Raw genomic sequence first — 27149 nt, 5'->3', positions numbered from 1 at the left:
CAGTAGTGATAGTTGTAGTATGAGTAGCAGTAGTAGTAGTAGTAGGAGGAGGAGGAGTAATAATAGTCGTATTGGCAGTAGTGATAGTTGTAGTATGAGTAGCAGTAGTAGTAGTAGGAGGAGGAGGAGTAATAATAGTCGTATTGGCAGTAGTGATAGTTGTAGTATGAGTAGTAGCAGTAGTAGTAGGAGGAGGAGGAGTAATAATAGTCGTATTGGCAGTAGTGATAGTTGTAGTATGAGTAGTAGCAGTAGTAGTAGTAGTAGGAGGAGGAGTAATAATAGTCGTATTGGCAGTAGTGATAGTTGTAGTATGAGTAGTAGCAGTAGTAGTAGTAGGAGGAGGAGTAATAATAGTCGTATTGGCAGTAGTGATAGTTGTAGTATGAGTAGTAGCAATAGTAGTAGTAGTAGGAGGAGGAGTAATAATAGTCGTATTGGCAGTAGTGATAGTTATAGTATGAGTAGTAGCAGTAGTAGTAGGAGGAGTAATAAGAGTCGTATTGGCAGTAGTGATAGTTGTAGTATGAATAGTAGCAGTAGTAGTAGTAGGAGGAGGAGTAATAATAGTCATATTGGCAGTAGTGATAGTTGTAGTAAGAATAGTAGCAGTAGTAGTAGGAGGAGGAGTAATAATAGTCGTATTGGCAGTGGTGATAGTTGTAGTATGAGTAGTAGCAGTAGTAGTAGGAGGAGGAGAAGGAGTAATAATAGTCGTATTGGCAGTAGTGATAGTTGTAGTATGAGTAGTAGCAGTAGTAGGAGGAGGAGGAGGAGTAATAATAGTCATATTGGCAGTAGTGATAGTTGTAGTATGAGTAGTAGCAGTAGTAGGAGGAGGAGTAATAATAGTCGTATTGGCAGTAGTGATAGTTGTAGTATGAGTAGTAGCAGTAGTAGTAGGAGGAGGAGGAGGAGTAATAATAGTCGTATTGGCAGTAGTGATAGTTGTAGTATGAGGAGGAGTAATAAGAGTCGTATTGGCAGTAGTGATAGTTGTAGTATGAATAGTAGCAGTAGTAGTAGGAGGAGGAGTAATAATAGTCATATTGGCAGTAGTGATAGTTGTAGTATGAGTAGTAGCAGTAGTAGTAGTAGGAGGAGTAATAATAGTCGTATTGGCAGTAGTGATAGTTGTAGTATGAGTAGTAGCAGTAGTAGTAGGAGGAGGAGTAATAATAGTCGTATTGGCAGTAGTGATAGTTGTAGTATAAATAGTAGCAGTAGTAGTAGGAGGAGGAGTAATAATAGTCGTATTGGCAGTAGTGATAGTTGTAGTATGAGTAGTAGTAGTAGGAGGAGGAGGAGGAGGAGGAGTAATAATAGTCGTATTGGCAGTAGTGATAGTTGTAGTATGAGTAGTAGCAGTAGTAGTAGTAGGTGGAGGAGGAGGAGGAGGAGGAGTAATAATAGTCGTATTGGCAGTAGTGATAGTTGTAGTATGAATAGTAGTAGCAGTAGTAGTAGTAGGTGGAGGAGGAGTAATAATAGTCATATTGGCAATAGTGATAGTTGTAGTATGAGTAGTAGTAGGAGGAGGAGGAGGAGGAGTAATAATAGTCATATTGGCAGTAGTGATAGTTGTAGTATGAGTAGCAGTAGTAGTAGTAGGAGGAGTAATAATAGTCGTATTGGCAGTGTTGATAGTTGTAGTATGAGTAGTAGCAGCAGTAGTAGGAGGTGGAGGAGGAGTAATAATAGTCGTATTGGCAGTGTTGATAGTTGTAGTATGAGTCGTAGCAGCAGTAGTAGTAGGAGGAGAAGGAGTAATAATAGTCGTATTGGCAGTAGTGATAGTTGTAGTGTGAGTAGTAGTAGTAGGAGGAGGAGTAATAATAGTCGTATTGGCAGTAGTGATAGTTGTAGTATGAGTAGTAGCAGTAGTAGTAGTAGGAGGAGGAGTAATAATAGTCGTATTGGCAGTAGTGATAGTTGTAGTATGAGTAGTAGCAATAGTAGTAGGAGGAGGAGTAATAATAGTCGTATTGGCAGTAGTGATAGTTGTAGTATGAATAGTAGCAGTAGTAGTAGTAGTAGTAGTAGTAGTAGTATTAGGAGGAGGAGTAATAATAGTCGCATTGACAGTAGTGATAGTTGTAGTAAGAATAGTAGCAGTAGTAGTAGTAGGAGGAGTAATAATAGTCGCATTGACAGTAGTGATAGTTGTAGTAAGAATAGTAGCAGTAGTAGTAGGAGGAGGAGTAATAATAGTCGTATTGGCAGTAGTGATAGTTGTAGTATGAGTAGTAGCAGTAGTAGTAGTAGGAGGAGGAGTAGGAGGAGGAGTAATAATAGTCGTATTGGCAGTAGTGATAGTTGTAGTATGAATAGTAGTAGCAGTAGTAGTAGTAGGAGGAGGAGGAGTAGTAATAATAGTCACATTGGCAGTAGTGATAGTTGTAGTATGAGTAGTAGTAGTAGTAGGAGGAGGAGGAGGAGGAGTAATAATAGTCGTATTGGCAGTAGTGATAGTTGTAGTATGAGTAGTAGCAGTAGTAGTAGTAGGAGGAGTAATAATAGTCATATTGGCAGTAATGATAGTTGTAGTATGAGTAGTAGCAGTAGTAGTAGTAGTAGTAATAATAGTCATATTGGCAGCAGTGATAGTTGTAGTATGAATAGTAGTAGCAGTAGTAGTAGTAGGTGGAGGAGGAGTAATAATAGTTGTACTGGCAGTAGTGATAGTTGTAGTATGAGTAGTAGTAGTAGTAGGAGGAGGAGGAGGAGGAGGAGTAATATAGTTGTATTGGCAGTAGTGCTAGTTGTAGTATGAGTAGTAGCAGTAGTAGTAGTAGGAGGAGGAGTAATAATAGTCATATTGGCAGTAGTGATAGTTGTAGTATGAGTAGTAGCAGTAGTAGTAGTAGTAGTAGGAGGAGGAGTAATAATAGTCATATTGGCAGTGTTGATAGTTGTAATATGAGTAGTAGCAGTAGTAGTAGTAGGAGGAGGAGGAGTAGTAATAATAGTCATATTGGCAGTAGTCATAGTTGTAGTATGAGTAGTAGTAGTAGTAATAATAGTCATATTGGCAGTGTTGATAGTTGTAGTATGAGTAGTAGCAGCAGTAGTAGTAGTAGTAGTAGTAGGAGGAGGAGGAGGAGTAATAATAGTCATATTGGCAGTGTTGATAGTTGTAGTATGAGTAGTAGCAGTAGGAGAAGGAGTAGGAGTAATAATAGTCATATTGGCAGTAGTGATAGTTGTAGTAAGAATAGTAGCAGTAGTAGTAGGAGGAGGAGTAATAATAGTCGTATTGGCAGTAGTGATAGTTGTAGTATGAGTAGTAGCAGTAGTAGTAGTAGTAGGAGGAGGAGTAATAATAGTCGTATTGGCAGTAGTGATAGTTGTAGTATGAGTAGTAGCAGTAGTAGTAGTAGGAGGAGGACTAATAATAGTCGTATTGGCAGTAGTGATAGTTGTAGTATGAGTAGTAGCAGTAGTAGTAGTAGTAGGAGGAGGAGTAATAATAGTCATATTGGCAGTAGTGATAGTTGTAGTATGAGTAGTAGCAGTAGTAGTAGTAGTAGGAGGAGGAGTAATAATAGTCGTATTGGCAGTAGTGATAGTTGTAGTATGAGTAGTAGCAGTAGTAGTAGTAGTAGTAGCAGGAGGAGTAATAATAGTCGTATTGGCAGTAGTGATAGTTGTAGTATGAGTAGTAGCAGTAGTAGTAGTAGTAGCAGGAGGAGTAATAATAGTCGTATTGGCAGTAGTGATAGTTGTAGTATGAGTAGTAGCAGTAGTAGTAGTAGTAGTAGGAGGAGGAGGAGGAGGAGTAATAATAGTCGTATTGGCAGTAGTGATAGTTGTAGTATGAGTAGCAGTAGTAGTAGTAGTAGGAGGAGGAGTAATAATAGTCGTATTGGCAGTAGTGATAGTTGTAGTATGAGTAGTAGCAGTAGTAGTAGTAGTAGTAGGAGTAATAATAGTCGTATTGGCAGTAGTGATAGTTGTAGTATGAGTAGTAGCAATAGTAGTAGTAGTAGGAGGAGGAGTAATAATAGTCGTATTGGCAGTAGTGATAGTTGTAGTATGAGTAGTAGCAGTAGTAGTAGTAGGAGGAGGAGTAATAAGAGTCGTATTGGCAGTAGTGATAGTTGTAGTATGAATAGTAGCAGTAGTAGTAGTAGTAGGAGGAGTAATAATAGTCATATTGGCAGTAGTGATAGTTGTAGTAAGAATAGTAGCAGTAGTAGTAGTAGGAGGAGTAATAATAGTCGTATTGGCAGTGGTGATAGTTGTAGTATGAGTAGTAGCAGTAGTAGTAGTAGGAGGAGAAGGAGTAATAATAGTCGTATTGGCAGTAGCGATAGTTGTAGTATGAGTAGTAGTAGTAGTAGGAGGAGGAGTAATAATAGTCGTATTGGCAGTAGTGATAGTTGTAGTATGAGTAGTAGCAGTAGTAGTAGTAGTAGGAGGAGGAGGAGTAATAATAGTCGTATTGGCAGTAGTGATAGTTGTAGTATGAGGAGGAGTAATAAGAGTCGTATTGGCAGTAGTGATAGTTGTAGTATGAATAGTAGCAGTAGTAGTAGGAGGAGGAGTAATAATAGTCGTATTGGCAGTAGTGATAGTTGTAGTATAAATAGTAGCAGTAGTAGTAGGAGGAGGAATAATAATAGTCGTATTGGCAGTAGTGATAGTTGTAGTATGAGTAGTAGCAGTAGTAGTAGTAGGAGGAGGAGGAGGAGGAGGAGGAGTAATAATAGTCGAATTGGCAGTAGTGATAGTTGTAGTATGAGTAGTAGCAGTAGTAGTAGTAGGTGGAGGAGGAGGAGGAGGAGGAGTAATAATAGTCGTATTGGCAGTAGTGATAGTTGTAGTATGAATAGTAGTAGCAGTAGTAGTAGTAGGTGGAGGAGGAGTAATAATAGTCATAATGGCAATAGTGATAGTTGTAGTATGAGTAGTAGTAGTAGGAGGAGGAGGAGGAGGAGTAATAATAGTCATATTGGCCGTAGTGATAGTTGTAGTATGAGTAGCAGTAGTAGTAGTAGGAGGAGTAATAATAGTCGTATTGGCAGTGTTGATAGTTGTAGTATGAGTAGCAGCAGCAGTAGTAGGAGGTGGAGGAGGAGTAATAATAGTTGTATTGGCAGTGTTGATAGTTGTAGTATGAGTCGTAGCAGCAGTAGTAGTAGGAGGAGAAGGAGTAATAATAGTCGTATTGGCAGTAGTGATAGTTGTAGTATGAGTAGTAGTAGTAGGAGGAGGAGGAGTAATAATAGTCGTATTGGCAGTAGTGATAGTTGTAGTATGAGTAGTAGCAGTAGTAGTAGTAGGAGGGGGAGTAATAATAGTCGTATTGGCAGTAGTGATAGTTGTAGTATGAGTAGTAGCAATAGTAGTAGGAGGAGGAGTAATAATAGTCGTATTGGCAGTAGTGATAGTTGTAGTATGAATAGTAGCAGTAGTAGTAGTAGTAGTAGTAGTAGTAGTATTAGGAGGAGGAGTAATAATAGTCGTATTGACAGTAGTGATAGTTGTAGTAAGAATAGTAGCAGTAGTAGTAGTAGTAGGAGTAATAATAGTCGTATTGGCAGTAGTGATAGTTGTAGTATGAGTATTAGCAGTAGTAGTAGTAGTAGTAGGAGGAGGAGGAGGAGTAATAATAGTCGTATTGGCAGTAGTGATAGTTGTAGTATGAACAGTAGTAGCAGTAGTAGTAGTAGGAGGAGGAGTAATAATAGTCATATTGGCAGTAATGATAGTTGTAGTATGAGTAGTAGCAGTAGGAGGAGGAGGAGGAGTAATAATAGTCATATTGGCAGTAATGATAGTTGTAGTATGAGTAGTAGCAGTAGTAGTAGTAGTAATAATAGTCATATTGGCAGCAGTGATAGTTGTAGTATGAATAGTAGTAGCAGTAGTAGTAGTAGGTGGAGGAGGAGTAATAATAGTTGTACTGGCAGTAGTGATAGTTGTAGTATGAGTAGTAGCAGCAGTAGTAGTAGTAGTAGTAGGAGGAGGAGGAGGAGCAATATAGTCGTATTGGCAGTAGTGATAGTTGTAGTATGAGTAGTAGCAGTAGTAGTAGTAGTAGTAGGAGGAGGAGGAGGAGGAGTAATAATAGTCATATTGGCAGTAGTGATAGTTGTAGTATGAGTAGTAGCAGTAGTAGGAGGAGGAGGAGGAGTAATAATAGTCGTATTGGCAGTGTTGATAGTTGTAGTATGAGTAGCAGTAGCAGTAGTAGTAGTAGTAGTAGTAGTAGTAGGAGGAGGAGTAATAATAGTCGTATTGGCAGTAGTGATAGTTGTAGTATGAGTAGTAGCAGTAGTAGTAGTAGGAGGAGTAATAATAGTCGTATTGGCAGTAGTGATAGTTGTAGTATGAGTAGTAGTAGTAGTAGTAGGAGGAGGAGTAATAATAGTCGTATTGGCAGTAGTGATAGTTGTAGTATGAGTAGTAGTAGTAGTAGGAGGAGGAGGAGGAGTAATAATAGTCGTATTGGCAGTGTTGATAGTTGTAGTATGAGTAGCAGTAGTAGTAGTAGTAGTAGTAGTAGGAGGAGGAGTAATAATAGTCGTATTGGCAGTAGTGATAGTTGTAGTATGAGGAGGAGTAATAAGAGTCGTATTGGCAGTAGTGATAGTTGTAGTATGAGTAGTAGCAGTAGTAGTAGGAGGAGGAGTAATAAGAGTCGTATTGGCAGTAGTGATAGTTGTAGTATAAATAGTAGCAGTAGTAGTAGGAGGAGGAGTAATAATAGTTGTATTGGCAGTAGTGATAGTTGTAGTATGAGTAGTAGTAGGTGGAGGAGGAGGAGGAGGAGTAATAATAGTCGTATTGGCAGTAGTGATAGTTGTAGTATGAATAGTAGTAGCAGTAGTAGTAGTAGGTGGAGGAGGAGTAATAATAGTCATATTGGCAATAGTGATAGTTGTAGTATGAGTAGTAGTAGTAGGAGGAGGAGGAGGAGGAGTAATAATAGTCATATTGGCAGTAGTGATAGTTGTAGTATGAGTAGCAGTAGTAGTAGTAGGAGGAGTAATAATAGTCGTATTGGCAGTGTTGATAGTTGTAGTATGAGTAGTAGCAGCAGTAGTAGGAGGTGGAGGAGGAGTAATAATAGTCGTATTGGCAGTGTTGATAGTTGTAGTATGAGTCGTAGCAGCAGTAGTAGTAGGAGGAGGAGTAATAATAGTCGTATTGGCAGTAGTGATAGTTGTAGTGTGAGTAGTAGTAGTAGTAGGAGGAGTAATAATAGTCGTATTGGCAGTAGTGATAGTTGTAGTATGAGTAGTAGCAGTAGTAGTAGTAGGAGGAGGAGTAATAATAGTCGTATTGGCAGTAGTGATAGTTGTAGTATGAGTAGTAGCAATAGTAGTAGGAGGAGGAGTAATAATAGTCGTATTGGCAGTAGTGATAGTTGTAGTATGAATAGTAGCAGTAGTAGTAGTAGTAGTAGTAGTAGTATTAGGAGGAGGAGTAATAATAGTCGCATTGACAGTAGTGATAGTTGTAGTAAGAATAGTAGCAGTAGTAGTAGTAGGAGGAGTAATAATAGTCGCATTGACAGTAGTGATAGTTGTAGTAAGAATAGTAGCAGTAGTAGTAGGAGGAGGAGTAATAATAGTCGTATTGGCAGTAGTGATAGTTGTAGTATGAGTAGTAGCAGTAGTAGTAGTAGTAGTAGGAGTAGGAGGAGGAGTAATAATAGTCGTATTGGCAGTAGTGATAGTTGTAGTATGAATAGTAGTAGCAGTAGTAGTAGTAGGAGGAGGAGGAGGAGTAATAATAGTCACATTGGCAGTAGTGATAGTTGTAGTATGAGTAGTAGTAGTAGTAGTAGTAGTAGTAGGAGGAGGAGTAATAATAGTCGTATTGGCAGTAGTGATAGTTGTAGTATGAGTAGTAGCAGTAGTAGTAGGAGGAGGAGTAATAATAGTCATATTGGCAGTAATGATAGTTGTAGTATGAGTAGTAGCAGTAGTAGTAGTAGTAGTAATAATAGTCATATTGGCAGCAGTGATAGTTGTAGTATGAATAGTAGTAGCAGTAGTAGTAGTAGGTGGAGGAGGAGTAATAATAGTTGTACTGGCAGTAGTGATAGTTGTAGTATGAGTAGTAGTAGTAGTAGTAGTAGTAGTAGTAGTAGTAGTAGTAGGAGGAGGAGGAGTAATATAGTTGTATTGGCAGTAGTGCTAGTTGTAGTATGAGTAGTAGCAGTAGTAGTAGTAGGAGGAGGAGTAATAATAGTCATATTGGCAGTAGTGATAGTTGTAGTATGAGTAGTAGCAGTAGTAGTAGTAGTAGGAGGAGGAGGAGTAATAATAGTCATATTGGCAGTGTTGATAGTTGTAATATGAGTAGTAGCAGTAGTAGTAGTAGGAGGAGGAGGAGTAGTAATAATAGTCATATTGGCAGTAGTCATAGTTGTAGTATGAGTAGTAGTAGTAGTAATAATAGTCATATTGGCAGTGTTGATAGTTGTAGTATGAGTAGTAGTAGCAGCAGTAGTAGTAGTAGTAGTAGGAGGAGGAGGAGGAGTAATAATAGTCATGTTGGCAGTAGTCATAGTTGTAGTATGAGTAGTAGTAGTAGTAGTAGGAGTAATAATAGTCGTATTGGCAGTGTTGATAGTTGTAGTATGAGTAGTAGCAGTAGGAGAAGGAGTAGGAGTAATAATAGTCATATTGGCAGTAGTGATAGTTGTAGTAAGAATAGTAGCAGTAGTAGTAGGAGGAGGAGTAATAATAGTCGTATTGGCAGTAGTGATAGTTGTAGTATGAGTAGTAGCAGTAGTAGTAGTAGTAGGAGGAGGAGTAATAATAGTCGTATTGGCAGTAGTGATAGTTGTAGTATGAGTAGTAGCAGTAGTAGTAGTAGTAGGAGGACTAATAATAGTCGTATTGGCAGTAGTGATAGTTGTAGTATGAGTAGTAGCAGTAGTAGTAGTAGGAGGAGGAGGAGTAATAATAGTCATATTGGCAGTAGTGATAGTTGTAGTATGAGTAGTAGCAGTAGTAGTAGTAGTAGTAGGAGGAGTAATAATAGTCGTATTGGCAGTAGTGATAGTTGTAGTATGAGTAGTAGCAGTAGTAGTAGTAGTAGTAGTAGCAGGAGGAGTAATAATAGTCGTATTGGCAGTAGTGATAGTTGTAGTATGAGTAGTAGCAGTAGTAGTAGTAGTAGCAGGAGGAGTAATAATAGTCGTATTGGCAGTAGTGATAGTTGTAGTATGAGTAGTAGCAGTAGTAGTAGTAGTAGTAGGAGGAGGAGGAGGAGTAATAATAGTCGTATTGGCAGTAGTGATAGTTGTAGTATGAGTAGCAGTAGTAGTAGTAGGAGGAGTAATAATAGTCGTATTGGCAGTAGTGATAGTTGTAGTATGAGTAGTAGCAGTAGTAGTAGTAGTAGGAGTAATAATAGTCGTATTGGCAGTAGTGATAGTTGTAGTATGAGTAGTAGCAATAGTAGTAGTAGTAGGAGGAGGAGTAATAATAGTCGTATTGGCAGTAGTGATAGTTGTAGTATGAGTAGTAGCAGTAGTAGTAGTAGGAGGAGGAGTAATAAGAGTCGTATTGGCAGTAGTGATAGTTGTAGTATGAATAGTAGCAGTAGTAGTAGTAGTAGGAGGAGTAATAATAGTCATATTGGCAGTAGTGATAGTTGTAGTAAGAATAGTAGCAGTAGTAGTAGGAGGAGGAGTAATAATAGTCGTATTGGCAGTGGTGATAGTTGTAGTATGAGTAGTAGCAGTAGTAGTAGTAGGAGGAGAAGGAGTAATAATAGTCGTATTGGCAGTAGCGATAGTTGTAGTATGAGTAGTAGCAGTAGTAGGAGGAGGAGTAATAATAGTCGTATTGGCAGTAGTGATAGTTGTAGTACGAGTAGTAGCAGTAGTAGTAGTAGTAGTAGTAGTAGGAGGAGTAATAATAGTCGTATTGGCAGTAGTGATAGTTGTAGTATGAGGAGGAGTAATAAGAGTCGTATTGGCAGTAGTGATAGTTGTAGTATGAATAGTAGCAGTAGTAGTAGGAGGAGGAGTAATAATAGTCGTATTGGCAGTAGTGATAGTTGTAGTATAAATAGTAGCAGTAGTAGTAGGAGGAGGAATAATAATAGTCGTATTGGCAGTAGTGATAGTTGTAGTATGAGTAGTAGCAGTAGTAGTAGTAGTAGGAGGAGGAGGAGGAGGAGGAGTAATAATAGTCGTATTGGCAGTAGTGATAGTTGTAGTATGAGTAGTAGCAGTAGTAGTAGTAGGTGGAGGAGGAGGAGGAGGAGGAGGAGGAGGAGGAGTAATAATAGTCGTATTGGCAGTAGTGATAGTTGTAGTATGAATAGTAGTAGCAGTAGTAGTAGTAGGTGGAGGAGGAGTAATAATAGTCATAATGGCAATAGTGATAGTTGTAGTATGAGTAGTAGTAGTAGTAGGAGGAGGAGGAGGAGGAGGAGGAGTAATAATAGTCATATTGGCAGTAGTGATAGTTGTAGTATGAGTAGCAGTAGTAGTAGGAGGAGGAGTAATAATAGTCGTATTGGCAGTGTTGATAGTTGTAGTATGAGTAGTAGCAGCAGTAGTAGGAGGTGGAGGAGGAGTAATAATAGTTGTATTGGCAGTGTTGATAGTTGTAGTATGAGTCGTAGCAGCAGTAGTAGTAGGAGGAGAAGGAGTAATAATAGTCGTATTGGCAGTAGTGATAGTTGTAGTATGAGTAGTAGTAGTAGTAGGAGGAGGAGTAATAATAGTCGTATTGGCAGTAGTGATAGTTGTAGTATGAGTAGTAGCAGTAGTAGTAGTAGGAGGGGGAGTAACAATAGTCGTATTGGCAGTAGTGATAGTTGTAGTATGAATAGTAGCAGTAGTAGTAGTAGTAGTAGTAGTAGTAGTAGTAGTAGTATTAGGAGGAGGAGTAATAATAGTCGTATTGACAGTAGTGATAGTTGTAGTAAGAATAGTAGCAGTAGTAGTAGTAGTAGGAGTAATAATAGTCGTATTGGCAGTAGTGATAGTTGTAGTATGAGTATTAGCAGTAGTAGTAGTAGTAGTAGGAGGAGGAGGAGTAATAATAGTCGTATTGGCAGTAGTGATAGTTGTAGTATGAACAGTAGTAGCAGTAGTAGTAGTAGGAGGAGGAGTAATAATAGTCACATTGGCAGTAGTGATAGTTGTAGTATGAGTAGTAGTAGTAGTAGTAGGAGGAGTAATAATAGTCGTATTGGCAGTAGTGATAGTTGTAGTATGAGTAGTAGCAGTAGTAGAAGGAGGAGGAGTAATAATAGTCATATTGGCAGTAATGATAGTTGTAGTATGAGTAGTAGCAGTAGTAGTAGTAGTAATAATAGTCATATTGGCAGCAGTGATAGTTGTAGTATGAATAGTAGTAGCAGTAGTAGTAGTAGGTGGAGGAGGAGTAATAATAGTTGTACTGGCAGTAGTGATAGTTGTAGTATGAGTAGTAGCAGCAGTAGTAGTAGTAGTAGGAGGAGGAGGAGGAGGAGGAGGAGGAGCAATATAGTCGTATTGGCAGTAGTGATAGTTGTAGTATGAGTAGTAGCAGTAGTAGTAGTAGGAGGAGGAGGAGGAGGAGGAGGAGTAATAATAGTCATATTGGCAGTAGTGATAGTTGTAGTATGAGTAGTAGCAGTAGTAGTAGTAGGAGGAGGAGTAATAATAGTCGTATTGGCAGTGTTGATAGTTGTAGTATGAGTAGCAGTAGTAGTAGTAGTAGTAGTAGTAGGAGGAGGAGTAATAATAGTCGTATTGGCAGTAATGATAGTTGTAGTATGAGTAGTAGCAGTAGTAGTAGTAGGAGGAGGAGGAGTAATAATAGTCATATTGGCAGTAGTGATAGTTGTAGTATGAATAGTAGCGGTAGTAGTAGTAGTAGGAGGAGTAATAATAGTCGTATTGGCAGTAGTGATAGTTGTAGTATGAGTAGTAGCAGTAGTAGTAGGAGGAGGAGTAATAATAGTCGTATTGGCAGTAGTGATAGTTGTAGTATGAATAGTAGCAGTAGTAGTAGTAGTAGTAGTAGTAGTAGTAGTAGTAGTATTAGGAGGAGGAATAATAATAGTCGTATTGACAGTAGTGATAGTTGTGGTAAGAATAGTAGCAGTAGTAGTAGTAGGAGGAGTAATAATAGTCGTATTGGCAGTAGTGATAGTTGTAGTATGAGTAGTAGCAGTAGTAGTCGTCGTAGTAGTAGTAGTAGTAGTAGGAGGAGGAGTAATAATAGTCATATTGGCAGTAGTGATAGTTGTAGTATGAATTGTAGCAGTAGTAGTAGTAGGAGGAGTAATAATAGTCATATTGGCAGTAGTGATAGTTGTAGTATGAATAGTAGCAAGAGTAGTAGTAGTAGGAGGAGAAGTAATAATAGTCATATTGGCAGTAGTGATAGTTGTAGTAATAGTAATAGAGGTAGGAGTAGGTGGAGGAGGAGGAGTGATAGTAGTAGTATTGGCAGTAGTGATAGTAGTAGTAATAGTAATAGTAATAGAGGTAGCAGTAGTGGTATTAGAGATAAGAGCATGAGTAGGAGGAGTAATGTTTGCAGTAGCAGCACCACTAATAATACTAGTCCTACAGGAAGAAGCAGGAACAATGGTTACAGTAGCAGGGATTGTATTGTTGTTGAAATCACCCAGTGTAATATCAGCTCTCTACCACACGGTGGTGCTGTTGTTTAAACAAACAAACAAAAAAAAAAACACCATCAACACCACCACCAAAAACTCATGCCCTTCCCCATAACCCTCCCCCTCTCCAACCAAAACCAACACCAATAACATCAGTGTATACAAGGTCTTAATCCCCAACAGCACCACCACCAACTTCCAGTCTGGAAACACTGGGAGGAAACATGAAGCCAGTGTGGAGCTGCTGGATTTGATAATGAACCCTGAGAGGGAGTTTTCAAAAAGAAAACGTGAAGGAGGAGCTACAAGAACAGGGAAGAAAACCCTACAACAAAACACTTGTTTATTTTTAAAAGAAGAAAGGAAGAAAGAGAGAGAGAGAGAGAGAGAGAGAGAGTCAGGGTTAGACTGTTCCACCGTGGGGCGGAGTCTGGGAGCGCACACACACACACACACACAGTGCCAACCCGGCGACGAGGTTGGGCCTGCAGTGCCCTGCTGCAACCCAGGAATAAAAAGACACCATGGAGCTGGAGAACATCGTGGCCAACACCGTCCTGCTGAAGGCGAGAGAAGGTAATGGTCATGATGATGATGATGATGATGATGATCTCTACAGTTATTTCTACACTTTTAACACCACACCAGGAGGGCTTTCCTCCCTAAACAGCTGCAAACATAAAGCCTGCAAGCCTTTTTTTCATTTTAAAATCTTGTAACATAGTTAAAAAGTGTCCAGATTACATTTCTGAAAAATAACAACACTTACAACAGGGCAGGAAAATGCACCAGGCAGGAAAGATAAGAGCTTACTTACTGGCTACGTCCGAGCCTCGCATCCTCACGCACTAAGCAGTACGGTAACCCGTTAGGATCCGTACTCTTCTTGTGTTCTTGTTGTTAGTACGCTAGTATGTAGTATGTATGCGGTTTCTGTCGTAGCTACTGTCAGTCACACCGCAGCGAGCTGTCATGGCTCATAAAAACACAATAAATTACCCAAAACACAACCCGAGACTTTTTGCAACCTCTTTGACCATCTCGTAACATGTTTATTACAACACACACACAGGTGTAATAACACACACACACACACACACACACACACATTAAGGAAAGCTGTTTGAGGAAAGCTAGCTATGGACGTGAAGAAAGACACCATCACATCCGTGATAGCTTTATCTTTAAAAAAGGATGAATGTGTGTGTCTTTAGATGGACCTCACAGTTGTCAGGACAAATATACAACCCTGACATGCTGTCATGACTTTCATTTTTCGTGTCATTGTGTGAAATTAAACATTAGTTGGATTACAAAAATAATAACGGCGGTTATTTTGTGCCTGTGGTTATGCTACTGCTATGCTAGGAGCAGCTATGCTAACACTACAGTTAGGATATTCATGTTTCTTTTTTATATTTACGGTTTTATTCAGACCTCAATAAGTTGGCATTTCGCTTCCAGATGATTTTGTTTGTTTGTTTGTTTGTTGTTTCGTAAGTAGTAATTGGGGCTTGTTTAAACATTTAAGTTGCTTTAAAAAAAGAGAGAGAAACCGCTAACAAGACGAGGCTGTAATGTTAGCTAGCAGCAAAACATAATAATAATAATAATAATAATAATAAAAGCACAAGCAGAAGTTTATTATCGCTTCCTGCTTTAACCTTCAGAAAGTGTGTGTGTGTGAGAGAGAGAGAGAGAGAGAGAGAGAGAGAGAGAGAGAGAGAGAGTGAGATAAAACATGTTTTTATATCTTAGTGAGGACCACAATTGGGATAGGAATATCTGACAGTTCTGAGGACATTTTTGGTCCCTACGAGGACTTTTTTTTTTTTTAATCAAAAGTATTCATTTATTTTTAAAAACACAATTAAAAGAGCAATTTTTTCTTTTTTTTTTTGGTTACTGGGGTTAAGATGAGGGTTAGATTTAGGTTGTAGTGCAGCATTAACTACCTGACTACCTGCTAGCTGCATTAATACTTAAGTCCTCACAAAGAGGTCCTCACAATGACAGTAAGGTGTGTGTGTGTGTGTGTGTGTGTGTGTGTGTGTGTGTGTGTGAGAGAGAGAGAGAGAGAGAGAGAGAGAGAGAAAACGTTTTTATATCTTAATGAGAACCACAATTGGGATAGGAATATCTGACAGTTCTGAGGACATTTTTTGGTCCCTACGAGGACCAAGTCAAAAGTATTCATATATTTTAAAAAACAGAATTAAAAGAGCCATTTTTTCTTTTTGGTTACTGAGGTTATGATGAGAGTTAGATTTAGATTGTAGTGCAGCATTAACTACCTGACTACCTGCTAGCTGGATTAATACTTAGGTCCTCACAAAGAGGTCCTCACAATGACAGTAAGGTGTGTGTGTGTGTGTGTGTGTGTGTGTGTGTGTGTGTGTGTGAGAGAGAGAGAGATAAAACATGTTTTTATATCTTAGTGAGGACCACAATTGGGATAGGAATATCTGACAGTTCTGAGGACATTTTTGGTCCCTACGAGGACTTTTTTTTTTTAAATCAAAAGTATTCATTTATTTTTAAAAACACAATTAAAAGAGCCCTTTTTTCTTTTTCTTTTTTTTGGTTATTGGGGTTAAGATGAGGGTTAGATTTAGGTTGTAGTGCAGCATTAACTACCTGACTACCTGCTAGCTGCATTAATACTTAAGTCCTCACAAAGAGGTCCTCACAATGACAGTAAGGTGTGTGTGTGTGTGTGTGTGTGTGTGTGTGTGTGTGTGTGTGTGTGTGTGTGTGAGAGAGAGAGAGAGAGAGAGAGAGAGAGAGAGAGAGAAAACATGTTTTTGTATCTTAATGAGAACCACAATTGGGATAGGAATATCTGACAGTTCTGAGGACATTTTTTGGTCCCTACGAGGACCAAGTCAAAAGTATTCATTTATTTTAAAAAACAGAATTAAAAGAGCCATTTTTTCTTTTTGGTTACTGAGGTTATGATGAGAGTTAGATTTAGATTGTAGTGCAGCATTAACTACCTGACTACCTGCTAGCTGGATTAATACTTAGGTCCTCACAAAGAGGTCCTCACAATGACAGTAAGGTGTGTGTGAGAGAGAGATAAAACATGTTTTTATATCTTAATGAGGACCACAATTGGGATAGGAATATCTGAGTTCTGAGGACATTTTTTTGGTCCCTACAAGGACCAAGTCAAAAGTATTCATTTATTTTTAAAAACACAATTAAAAGAGCCATTTTTTTCTTTTCTTTGTTACTGGGGTTAAGATGAGGGTTAGATTTAGGTTGTAGTGCAGCATTAACTACCTGACTACCTGCTAGCTGCATTAATACTTAGGTCCTCACAAAGAGGTCCTCACAATGACAGTAAGGTGTGTGTAATGCGTGTGTAAGTGTGTAAGTGTGTGTTCTTCCTTCATCTACTTGCATCACATCCTCTTACTTATCCATATTAGAGCAAGAACATGAGCAACATCCTAAAGTTGAATAATTCAGGGGTTAGGTTTAGGTTAGGGCTACATAACTAATATTTGGGTCCAACATTTTTAATTCCTAACTTTTTAATGATTACTTTGCAGCTATAAATAAGACAAATCTATTTGACGTGCTTTTATTTTTGCCCTGGTGTTTCAACATCATCACTTTTGATCAGCGCCGCTTGCGACTAGCGTTTCGAACTTGAAGCGTAGAATAAACAATCGTCTGTAAACACTCTGTTTTTGTCGTGAGCTTTTTCTTTTTGAACAAATCGTAGTGTCGCACCACTGTTCAGACCAGAGACGGTAAATGAGTTAAGCTATGAACTGAAAACGTTTCTGACTTCATGAGCTACCTTCAGCTAAATAATTTGCATAAATGCATGTGATTGGCCGCAACAGCAGATCTGCTACAAAAGCCAAAATGGCTAAATGAGTCGCTGAACAAAATGGCTTGGTTCGCATTATGTGTGGGCGATGTGATAAAAATATGAAGATGGAAATTAATAATTGTACAATTTTAATGGTTCTGAACAGAATTGTAACATCAAATCAGTGAAATAATTTATCATGATATTGATATTTTATCATTTTTCCACCCTGACCTATCCTAAAGTCCATTAGTTGACAACCCCAGGTATAATTGGTTCATTCCTCCACCCCCACCCCATATCGTCTCCCTAATTTGGGCTTTCCGATTTGAATCCACGATCACAAGACATCCACCAAGGCTAAAGCTTAATACGTGCTTTCTCCAAGACTCAGCCGAATGTATCTTTTCAAACTGTTGCTCATGATGTGTGACACGCTATGAGGAAACTGCTATCTACCCTCTTTTGCATACATGAGCTCATAGATGCTTACGATCAACTAGTGTCTCTTTGACTGCCAGGGGAGATAACGTATGCTCCGCCCAAATAGAAAGCACAGCCAGTTTTTCTCTGTGGTATCTTCAGGATGCTAACTTGCGATCTCCGGATGACAGGGCAAACGATTTTCCGTCGCTTTTTTCCTCTTGATCTTTAGCATCTGGACCATTATTGCTAATTCATGCCATATTGCGTTTCTACTAATCAGGGCTTGATTTGAGGAGGCAGAATGACAGTCATTTGTTAGAAGTGATCCGTGTTTTAAACTAACCAGCGTCCGGAGTTAGCAGAACCGTAAATGAACCGTAAAACCATTTCTAACGTTGGTGTTGGGTTGGGTTTTTTTTCGTCTTGCAAAGCATTTAAATAAAATATAATAAAAGAAATGAATGTATAAAATCCTTCCCAACTTTTGAACCCATCACCACCTGGGGTTTTTGTTTGTTTGTTTGTTTGCTTGTAAATAATTTCACCCCTGATAATTTGATTTTTTAAAAATGATTTTGATATGCAATGCCATGTGTTGTATGATGAACAGAAGGAGCTTGTTTGGCTTTCTCTGCCATGCCTTCCGAGTGCCCAGTATCAACACAGTGTCTTGTTTTAATCCAATTTCTTAGCACGCGTAAACAGCCCCTGTTATTTGCATTACTGTCCGTAATGAAACAAGAGCATGTTTTGTTGCTGGGATCACTAGCGTATCTCAGATGCTTACCATATTTTTTGAATTGCAAACATCGCGCAGCATGGCATGTCCATCCAGCTGATTTACTTAACACTTCATTTTGCATGTGGATGTTTTCTCTGGTTTCTTTTTTTTTTGCAGGTTAGGGCGACACGATATAGACAAAGGGTTACAGTGTGAGATTCTGTGAGTCCTGGATATAACCATGATTGTTGTGCCATCATTAAGCTAACCAAAAATATTTGTTTGTCATATCATGTGGATCCAGTGATTCATCAGACACCCACAAAACACTCATCAGGAGCATCTGAGATGCTCACGGCACATAATGAAAACATTTTGTGATTGGTTGGAGGGGTTATTTGCATATTGTATCCTTCTGTGAAGACCAATATTGCAATAATGATTCCAGAGTAATCAAGGATTATTTGCAGTTTGGAGGATTATTCTCTTCCTTGTGTTTTCCCATTAGACATGAGATCACTTCCTTGTTCCTGGTACGTCCTTTTTTAGTCACAAGGCTTTTCTTTTTAATCTGTTGTTAACAAGAGTTTAATAACAACTAGATTAAAACATAAAGTGACTGAAGGCATTCTAGCTTCGGGTCGACATCGTAAATTGTTAAAAAAAAATGCACATGAAAGACTTATTCACACTGGACGTTGGTCTTCAGGACGTAGGTTAATCTGGTTAAACTATTTTGACCAAACTGTTTCGTACAGCACTATGTAGTGTATGGTTTGGAACGCAGCCCATGACCCCATTTTCCCCTCGCGTGCCTTGTTGACGTGCGTTTTTCCTAACGACAAGGCCACCGTGTCCTGCACCTGGACCAGTCATTCTAAAAGCGAGGAAAGGGAACTGACTGGAGATTGAACGAGAATGACATCTCTTTGTTCTCTGAAGCAACCTTTATAAAAGCTTGCACAAAACATATCCTCGGCTTCGATCCGTCGTGATGCTTAAGGCTTACGTCTGGTGGGTGGAGTCAGTCCCGTGTAACTTTATCAACAGTTTAACGGAGCGATGTTTGAACACTGCTAAACTGTGGCTACGTCTGAATACACCTTACCGTGTTACGTAGTCGTGTTTAGTACAAGCGCGTCGGTTCTGCGTATCGTAGTTCCTGTAACGTTAATGAAAGGTTTATATTAATACGTCTATTCTAATATGTCATCTAACATAAGCTTTTTTTTTTAAATAACATCTATGCAAAGAGTCTCCAGTGTCAGCACTTTGTAACACTCGGTAGGTTTTCCACCCCAGTCGAGTCTTCAGGACTTTTCTTGTTTTCCTGTCACAAAAAAGAAAACCTGGTGACGGAATGAACATTTACAGCTACTATAATGTAAGTGATAACAGGAAATAACTTGTTTCACGGGCGTTCTATAACAGTAAATCTGACTATAAATGGTTAAAAAGAGTGGAGTTATATTAGTTGGCAAATCTGTCGCATGCGATGAGGTTTCGTTTTTGGATTTGTACTCAAGTAAAAGCTCTTTAGCTAGCGTTTCGATATGCGTGTAGTATCTACAGCAGGGCTTTTCAAAGTGTGGGGCGCGCCCCCCCTGGGGGGCGCCAGAGTTCTTCAGGGGGGGCGCAACGTGAGGAGCCTTTACCAGAGACAAAATGGATCGATTTTTAGTACCTAAAGCTACAGTGAGTGAGGAGACAGAGTTTGGGCCAAGCAAAAAAACCCAGAGCCTCCAGGATGTTGCGATTTGCAATTTCAGCGCAAATTCAACCAATCCCCGCGAATTCAGGGCGGTGTTACAATTATATCCAATCACCGCAACTTTCCCGCAAATTTGACCAATCGTTGGCGTCGTCTTGAGGTGACGTCGACAAACTACCTTCCGCCTTACTTCCGTGTTTACGTTCAAGAGAAGCAGCATGCGCGCAGTGTTGCCAGATTGGTTTTAAGTGCATTTTGGTGGGTTTTGAACATATTTTAGACTGGAAAACGTCAGCAGTATCTGGCAACATTGCATGATGTGTGAGTCAGTGTTTATGTCGGCTTAAATTCTGTTACTGAAAGTGTGTGATGTTTACAGTGAAGGACTGTGTGCACTTTATTTTTTTTTTACTTAATACAAGAAAGTAATGGATGCCAACATTTTTGCCAAAATGGTATTTTATTTTCCATTGTTTAGGCAGCTTCAGCATCATACTGTGAGATTCTGTTCAAATTGTTTTTTTTTCTTCTATGAAGCCTGAGCCATTTATTTTATTAGTTTATAATTATTGTTTAATTTAGTCTTCAGGAGAGACTGCCTGCACACAGTACTAGTATTAATAGTTTTTTTTTTCTTACATGAAAGCTGAGGCATTTATATTATATTTTAAGGTAACTTCATGTTGTGCTGTGAGGTTCTCTGCACTTTAACTTTTGAACCAACAGGAGCATTTGGATAAGTAAAGCCTATTTTTTTGCATTTTTGTAGTCCTGGTAATCTTTTATATTGGTAAAGTTGTTTATAGGACCATTTCTCAGTGTCTCTGTTTTTTAATCAATAGTTTTTCAGTAATAACTTAATATTTAACATATCACTCAATTTTAATCACAAAAAGAGAAAATCGCAACAATTTCTCGCAACTTTCACTTCCTCCCGCAATGTAATCGCAACAAAAACCTAAAAAACACCGCAACTTTCATCGCAATTTTTTTGGATTATTTATCGATAATCACCTCGAGCGACTCGTCAGAATGTTGGCCAATCGCGTCGTCGCTGTAAGTGAGGAAGAATTACAAATGATGAAAGAAAATGCTGTTCCTAAATAAAAGCACTAAAAATGCTACGAAATTTGGTCTAAAACTTGCCAAAGGTAAGGTGGAATTGTGATTTATTTTATCGATTTCAAAACAAAGTTTTGACACAAATCTGCGCTGCGCCTTCATTACATTTACATGCCACTTTTGAAGTTCGAAATAAATTATTTTTCCATACGATTTTTAAAATGTTTTAAAATAATCACCTGTGTATTTATACTAAAACAATTATCTGCCTCAGGCTCGGTGATATCGGTGATTTTTATACATCCAGGATGCTTTTTCGATGGAATAAAAGCATGTGTTCTATTCCCTTCTAGCGGGTTTCATTCATTTGGTTTGATAGCATGCAATATTCTTCGCATATCGCTTAAGCCGGTATCTCACTGGGCTGCGACAGTTTGCGACAAATTGTGAACGTCATTCGCGAGAGAGTTTCAAAAGTGTCTTGAAACATTCGCGGGGCTTCTCAGTTTCTTCGCATGAGTCGCAAAGTGTCGTTCCTCCGTCGCTGAAATTTTGAACGTGTTCAAAAAATTCATGCGACAAAATTTCTCTCAAAATAGCGGCAAATGCGTCGCTGGTGTTGCAAAGCCGTCACAAACCCTTCTCAAGTCAGTTTCCGTGAGGCAGGAAGTGCGAGTGTATCTCACTGGGCTGCGACAGCCTGCGACTAGTTAGAGACACAATTGCGGTAAAATATGCGAATATCAATTCAGTGTGATTCCAAGTGAAAATTGTCGCTAATTCGCATATCGCAATTGTTGTGTCTCCAACTAGTCTCAGGCTGTCGCAGCCCAGTGAGATACTACCCTTATCCTACGTGTATTACGTCACTCTACCCAATGGAGAATGAGCATTGAATATGGTTTACAATATTGCATGGTTGTCAAGACAACATAAAACTTCTGCACTAGGGAGCGACTGGGACAATTTGTAAACAAACATGGGCGCCAGGTTTGCTTTGTTAAAAAAAAAAGGAAGATTTTGAGAGAATTTTGAAAGAGAAAGACACGTTGAACACCCGAAAGGAATGTGTAATAATAATAATAATAATAATAATAATAATATTGTCTGGCTTTTTTTCATGGTCTATCAGATATATTCCATTCAGCTACTCGTTTTCGACTCGGTCAGGATCATGCTAGCTGAATGGAATATATCTGATATACCATGAAAAAAAGCCAGACAGTATCTCATCTCATCTCATCATCTCTAGCCGCTTTATCCTTCTACAGGGTCGCAGGCGAGCTGGAGCCTATCCCAGCTGACTACGGGCGAAAGGCGGGGTACACCCTGGACAAGTCGCCAGGTCATCACAGGGCTGACACATAGACACAGACAACCATTCACACTCACATTCACACCTACGCTCAATTTAGAGTCACCAGTTATCCTAACCTGCATGTCTTTGGACTGTGGGGGAAACCGGAGCACCCGGAGGAAACCCACGCGGACACGGGGAGAACATGCAAACTCCACACAGAAAGGCCCTCGCCGGCCACGGGGCTCGAACCCGGACCTTCTTGCTGTGAGGCGACAGCGCTAACCACTACACCACCGTGCCGCCCGCCAGACAGTATTATTTAAATAATAACCTCCACCTCAACTTCATCTCAGATATTATTCACCGATATTCACTTTAACTTCAGAGAATAATTGTTGAATGTAAGGCATGACGCCAAAAAAAACACATTTCAATGTATAGGATATCCTTCAAACCTGAAACATGCTTTTGCTAAACTCTAAGTCCAAGATTCAAGAGAGTTTTATTGTCAATACATCCATACACAAGTATACAGCGCACTGAAATACCGTTTCCTTCAGACTCCCCATGAGGCATAGAAAGATTATAAAACAAGGTATATAAATAATTCTATGGACAGAGGTGGACAAAGTACCCGAGTTCATTACTTAAGTCAAAGTACAGATCCCACTGGTCAAATGTTACGCCGATACAAGTGAAAGTTCTCCAGTCAAATTTTTACTTAAGTTAAAGTACTGAAGTACTCGCGTTTAAAAATACTTAAGTATTATAAGTACATTTTCCGTCAACGCATCGTTGTATTATTGCCACAACGCTTACAAAACCTAATGCCGCTACCAAAGACAGAAATGTGAATTCAGAAAACGAACGCATGCTGTGCCATCATGGTGGTTTAACGTTACGCTAGCTAGTCAGTGACGCTCTACCTGACATGCTAGCAAACGCTTTTCAAACTCGAAATCATATTGGGTAGCTAACGCAACTAGAAAAGAAAGATTTCTACATTCTGTTTATTTGGTAAGATTATGCTAAAACATATTTCTGAAAGCACTTCAGATAAGTTAACGTTATTCATGTTAGCGTAACTTCGTTTTTACATGCTAACTAACAGTGTCCAAGTTAACCAGCTATGTGTTAACGTTAGCCGTGGACGAGGCTGCGGCAACTTGGTTGGCAAATCCATAGAAAGTCATTTGACTAACCAGACCGCACAGCTATTGCAACATTATCGCTAGCTCTAAAGCACAGACAACTTCATTGCAAGCTTTCTCTTGGAATAAAATGTTTACAGACCTCAATATGCTTCCACAGGTTGGACGCTGAGTTTTTGTAGACTGTGCTGTGGTTCGTTTTCAGCAAACAAAGCAAACATTTAAAACGAAACGAATCTTTAATCCTGACAGAAAACCGAAACATGGGTTCATGGGCCATGGGTGCATTCATTCCGCAGAAGAACCGCCTCCTTCCATTCTGCCATCAACTGATCGTGTTCAAATAACGCTGTCGAGAAATCACTGAACTTGATTTTATCCAGTCTATGGACGTGACGTGACCCTAGTGATTACTGATCGGCTCTCAGTGTCACCTGCGAAAAAAAACCCAATCACATTTCAGAAAAAAACAACAACAAAAAAACCCATCCACTTTCAAAGCTGCTTCATAAGGGGTGTTCACACGGCACATACAACCCCGATTCCAAAAAAGTTGGGACAAAGTACAAAATGTACTCGTTGCCACGTGGCAACAGGAAAAAACATCCAAACAGTGTATGGAACTGAGGAAGTTTGTCCTTTCAGCTGATGGGAATGGAATAGGTTTATATCAAAGTACAACCCCGATTCCAAAAAAGTTGGGACAAAGTACAAATTGTAAATAAAAACGGAATGCAATGATGTGGAAGTTTCAAAATTCCATATTTTATTCAGAATAGAACATAGATGACATATCAAATGTTTAAACTGAGAAAATGTATCATTTAAAGAGAAAAATTAGGTGAGTTTAAATTTCATAACAACAACACATCTCAAAAAAGTTGGGACAAGGCCATGTTTCCCACTGTGAGACATCCCCTTTTCTCTTTACAACAGTCTGTAAACGTCTGGGGACTGAGGAGACAAGTTGCTCAAGTTTAGGGATAGGAATGTTAACCCATTCTTGTCTAATGTAGGATTCTAGTTGTTCAACTGTCTTAGGTCTTTTTTGTTGTATCTTCTGTTTTATGATGCGCCAAATGTTTTCTATGGGTGAAAGATCTGGACTGCAGGCTGGCCAGTTCAGTACCCGGACCCTTCTTCTACGCAGCCATGATGCTGTAATTGATGCAGTATGTGGTTTGGCATTGTCATGTTGGAAAATGCAAGGTCTTCCCTGAAAGAGACGTCGTCTGGATGGGAGCATATGTTGCTCTAGAACCTGGATATACCTTTCAGCATTGATGGTGTCTTTCCAGATGTGTAAGCTGCCCATGCCACACGCACTAATGCAACCCCATACCATCAGAGATGCAGGCTTCTGAACTGAGCGCTGATAACAACTTGGGTCGTCCTTCTCCTCTTTAGTCCGAATGACACGGCGTCCCTGATTTCCATAAAGAACTTCAAATTTTGATTCGTCTGACCACAGAACAGTTTTCCACTTTGCTACAGTCCATTTTAAATGAGCCTTGGCCCAGAGAAGACGTCTGTGCTTCTGGATCATGTTTAGATACGGCTTCTTCTTTGAACTATAGAGTTTTAGCTGGCAACAGCGGATGGCACGGTGAATTGTGTTCACAGATAATGTTCTCTGGAAATATTCCTGAGCCCATTTTGTGATTTCCAATACAGAAGCATGCCTGTATGTGATGCAGTGCCGTCTAAGGGCCCGAAGATCACGGGCACCCAGTATGGTTTTCCGGCCTTGACCCTTACGCACAGAGATTCTTCCAGATTCTCTGAATCTTTTGATGATATTATGCACTGTAGATGATGATATGTTCAAACTCTTTGCAATTTTACACTGTCGAACTCCTTTCTGATATTGCTCCACTATTTGTCGGTGCAGAATTAGGGGGATTGGTGATCCTCTTCCCATCTTTACTTCTGAGAGCCGCTGCCACTCCAAGATGCTCTTTTTATACCCAGTCATGTTAATGACCTATTGCCAATTGACCTAATGAGTTGCAATTTGGTCCTCCAGCTGTTCCTTTTTTGTACCTTTAACTTTTCCAGCCTCTTATTGCCCCTGTCCCAACTTTTTTGAGATGTGTTGCTGTCATGAAATTTCAAATGAGCCAATATTTGGCATGAAATTTCAAAATGTCTCACTTTCGACATTTGATATGTTGTCTATGTTCTATTGTGAATACAATATCAGTTTTTGAGATTTGTAAATTATTGCATTCCGTTTTTATTTACAATTTGTACTTTGTCCCAACTTTTTTGGAATCGGGGTTGTATTTGCATCGATGCTGCACCGATGTATTTTGTTGCGATATATCTTACAGCGGTGTAAATTTTGTGGAGCGTTCACACGTCACAAACCTGCTTACTAGAGAGAAGCGTGTTAGCACCGGTGCAGCCCCATTTGCGTTCACACGGCAGTTTTTGCGACCGTGCTATACGATAGTAATAATGCGGAAATGAAATATGCACATGCGTGAAAATGTTCTTCCTTTTCCCGGTTGTCATGGCATCACCAAGCGCCGGGAAAACAACATGGATGAAGACACCAGTGTTGCCAGATACTGCTGACGTTTTCCAGCCCAAAATATGTTCAAATCCGCCAAAATGCACTTAAAACCGCCCAATCTGGCAACACTGGAAGACACGCAGTTCTGTTGTTGTTGATATTCGCCATTTTGGAAGCGCAAAATACCAGGATGCAAATTATGCAATGCCTGTATGTAATCAACTCTCCTCACGCGTAGCGAGTCTACCCCTGTAGCGTTCAGACGTCCCATTTTATATCGGTGCTGCCCCGCAAACTAGCATTTACTCCGGAGTAAATTTCTTAAACCACCTCCCGAGCAGGGTTAGATTTGCACCGGTTTAAGCAGCTTTCAGGGGCGACACCGGTATAACTTTGTACCGTGTGAACGCTCTACCGGGGCAGCCCTGGTGCTACACCGGAGTAAAAGTTGCCGTGTGAACACCCCCATAGTAACGAGGACCTTGATAGAAATGTAGTGGCGTGAAAAGTACGATATTTGTTTTTCAAATGTAGTGAAGTTAAAGTCATAAGTTTCCAACAAAAATAATACCCAAGTAAAGTACAGGTACTCAAAAAGTGTACTTCGGTACAGTACTCAAGTAAATGCACTTCGTTACTGTCCACCTCTGTCTATAGATAGGTATCTAAGTTGACATTTACAGTAACTATCTAAACATCTAGCTATCGAAGTACAATAAACAACATACATTAACTGACCGGACAAAGACGGGTGCAAAGTGAGCACTGGGCATGTGAGTGCAAACGGAAACTGTAGTTTCAGTTTGAACTGTCAGGTCTTCAGGGGGTAACGGTGAGTCGGGGACTCTGAGTGCCTGGGGGAAGAAGCTGTCGCAGTGTCTCGCAGTGATGGTTCGGATGCTCCGGTACCTTCTACCGGACGGCCGGAAGGAGAACAGTGTGTGTGATGGGTGGGATGTTCTTCTTATAGAATTGGTAGACGGGTGAGAGAGGAACCCCGATAATCCTCTCTGCCGTCCTCGCTACCCGCTACAGGAACTTTTATTCAGTCATGTTGCGGTTCCTGAACCACAGTGATGTAACAGCGGAGAACCCTCTCTGGGACGAGGAAGGGTGGTCCTCTTTAGCTTTCGCAGAAAGAAACTGTAGACGCTGTTCTTGTTGATCCCTGGCGGTGGTGTTCATGGATAAGTTCTCCAAACGTACCCAGGTTACGATGCTCCTGTCAGGTTTGTTTAGATTGTCATTACGGATTAATCACAGGGTTTCACCGGGACTTTAAATCTACATTGTTCTCCGTCGGATTTCTCTCGTCCCGCTTAAAAAGAAAGCACAGACGCTCATTTTAACTCATACAAAGCTCATGGGTCGAGTTTCCTGAAAGTATTGGAACACAAAGATCATTGAGAAAAGCTGGAGTGAGCATTACATTGTACACTTTGATCTGAAGTTGAGCTTTAAAAAAGGCCTTGGGGAAACAAGTTTGACCGATTCTACACTCACAGGTAGAGGTTATGAGAGGTTCAACAGGAAAACAATTACGGTGCGTGGCATTGAATTATTTTGGAATGTCACTGTGTTTGAAGGTTCTTTGGTGTGGGTTGATGTAGAATGGGTTAAAAATAGTAGCAACGTCACGTCATGTACAGTAAGCGCCTTAGGTGGATTGGATATGCTAAATTGCCCCAGGTGTAAACTATTCATATATTCATGTGAAATTATTTATAGGATGATTAGCCTTGTACTAGTTTCAGCCTCAGGGGCCCCGCCCACATCCCGCAGAGCATGATATTAAAGCTAGACTGCCTTTCAAATTTTTCAAGTGTAGGTCATAAAAAGA

At 39.7% G+C, this 27149-nt stretch overlaps 1 protein-coding gene across 1 annotated transcript in view; it reads left to right on the top strand.

The window, feature by feature from the left end:
• Positions 1–12806: 12806 nt before the first annotated feature.
• Positions 12807–27149, top strand: part of grk6 (G protein-coupled receptor kinase 6) — an 89459-nt gene continuing 75116 nt past the window's right edge. Inside the window, exon 1 of the mRNA XM_060936491.1 lies at positions 12807–13170. Coding sequence (XP_060792474.1) covers positions 13119–13170 — 52 coding nt within the window. The 5' untranslated portion in view covers positions 12807–13118. The remainder of the gene's footprint in view (positions 13171–27149) is intronic.

This window comes from Neoarius graeffei, chromosome 12 (assembly GCF_027579695.1).
Source record: "Neoarius graeffei isolate fNeoGra1 chromosome 12, fNeoGra1.pri, whole genome shotgun sequence".
NCBI classification, from domain to species: Eukaryota; Metazoa; Chordata; class Actinopteri; order Siluriformes; family Ariidae; genus Neoarius; species Neoarius graeffei.
This window is presented reverse-complemented; position numbering and strand designations above follow the sequence as displayed.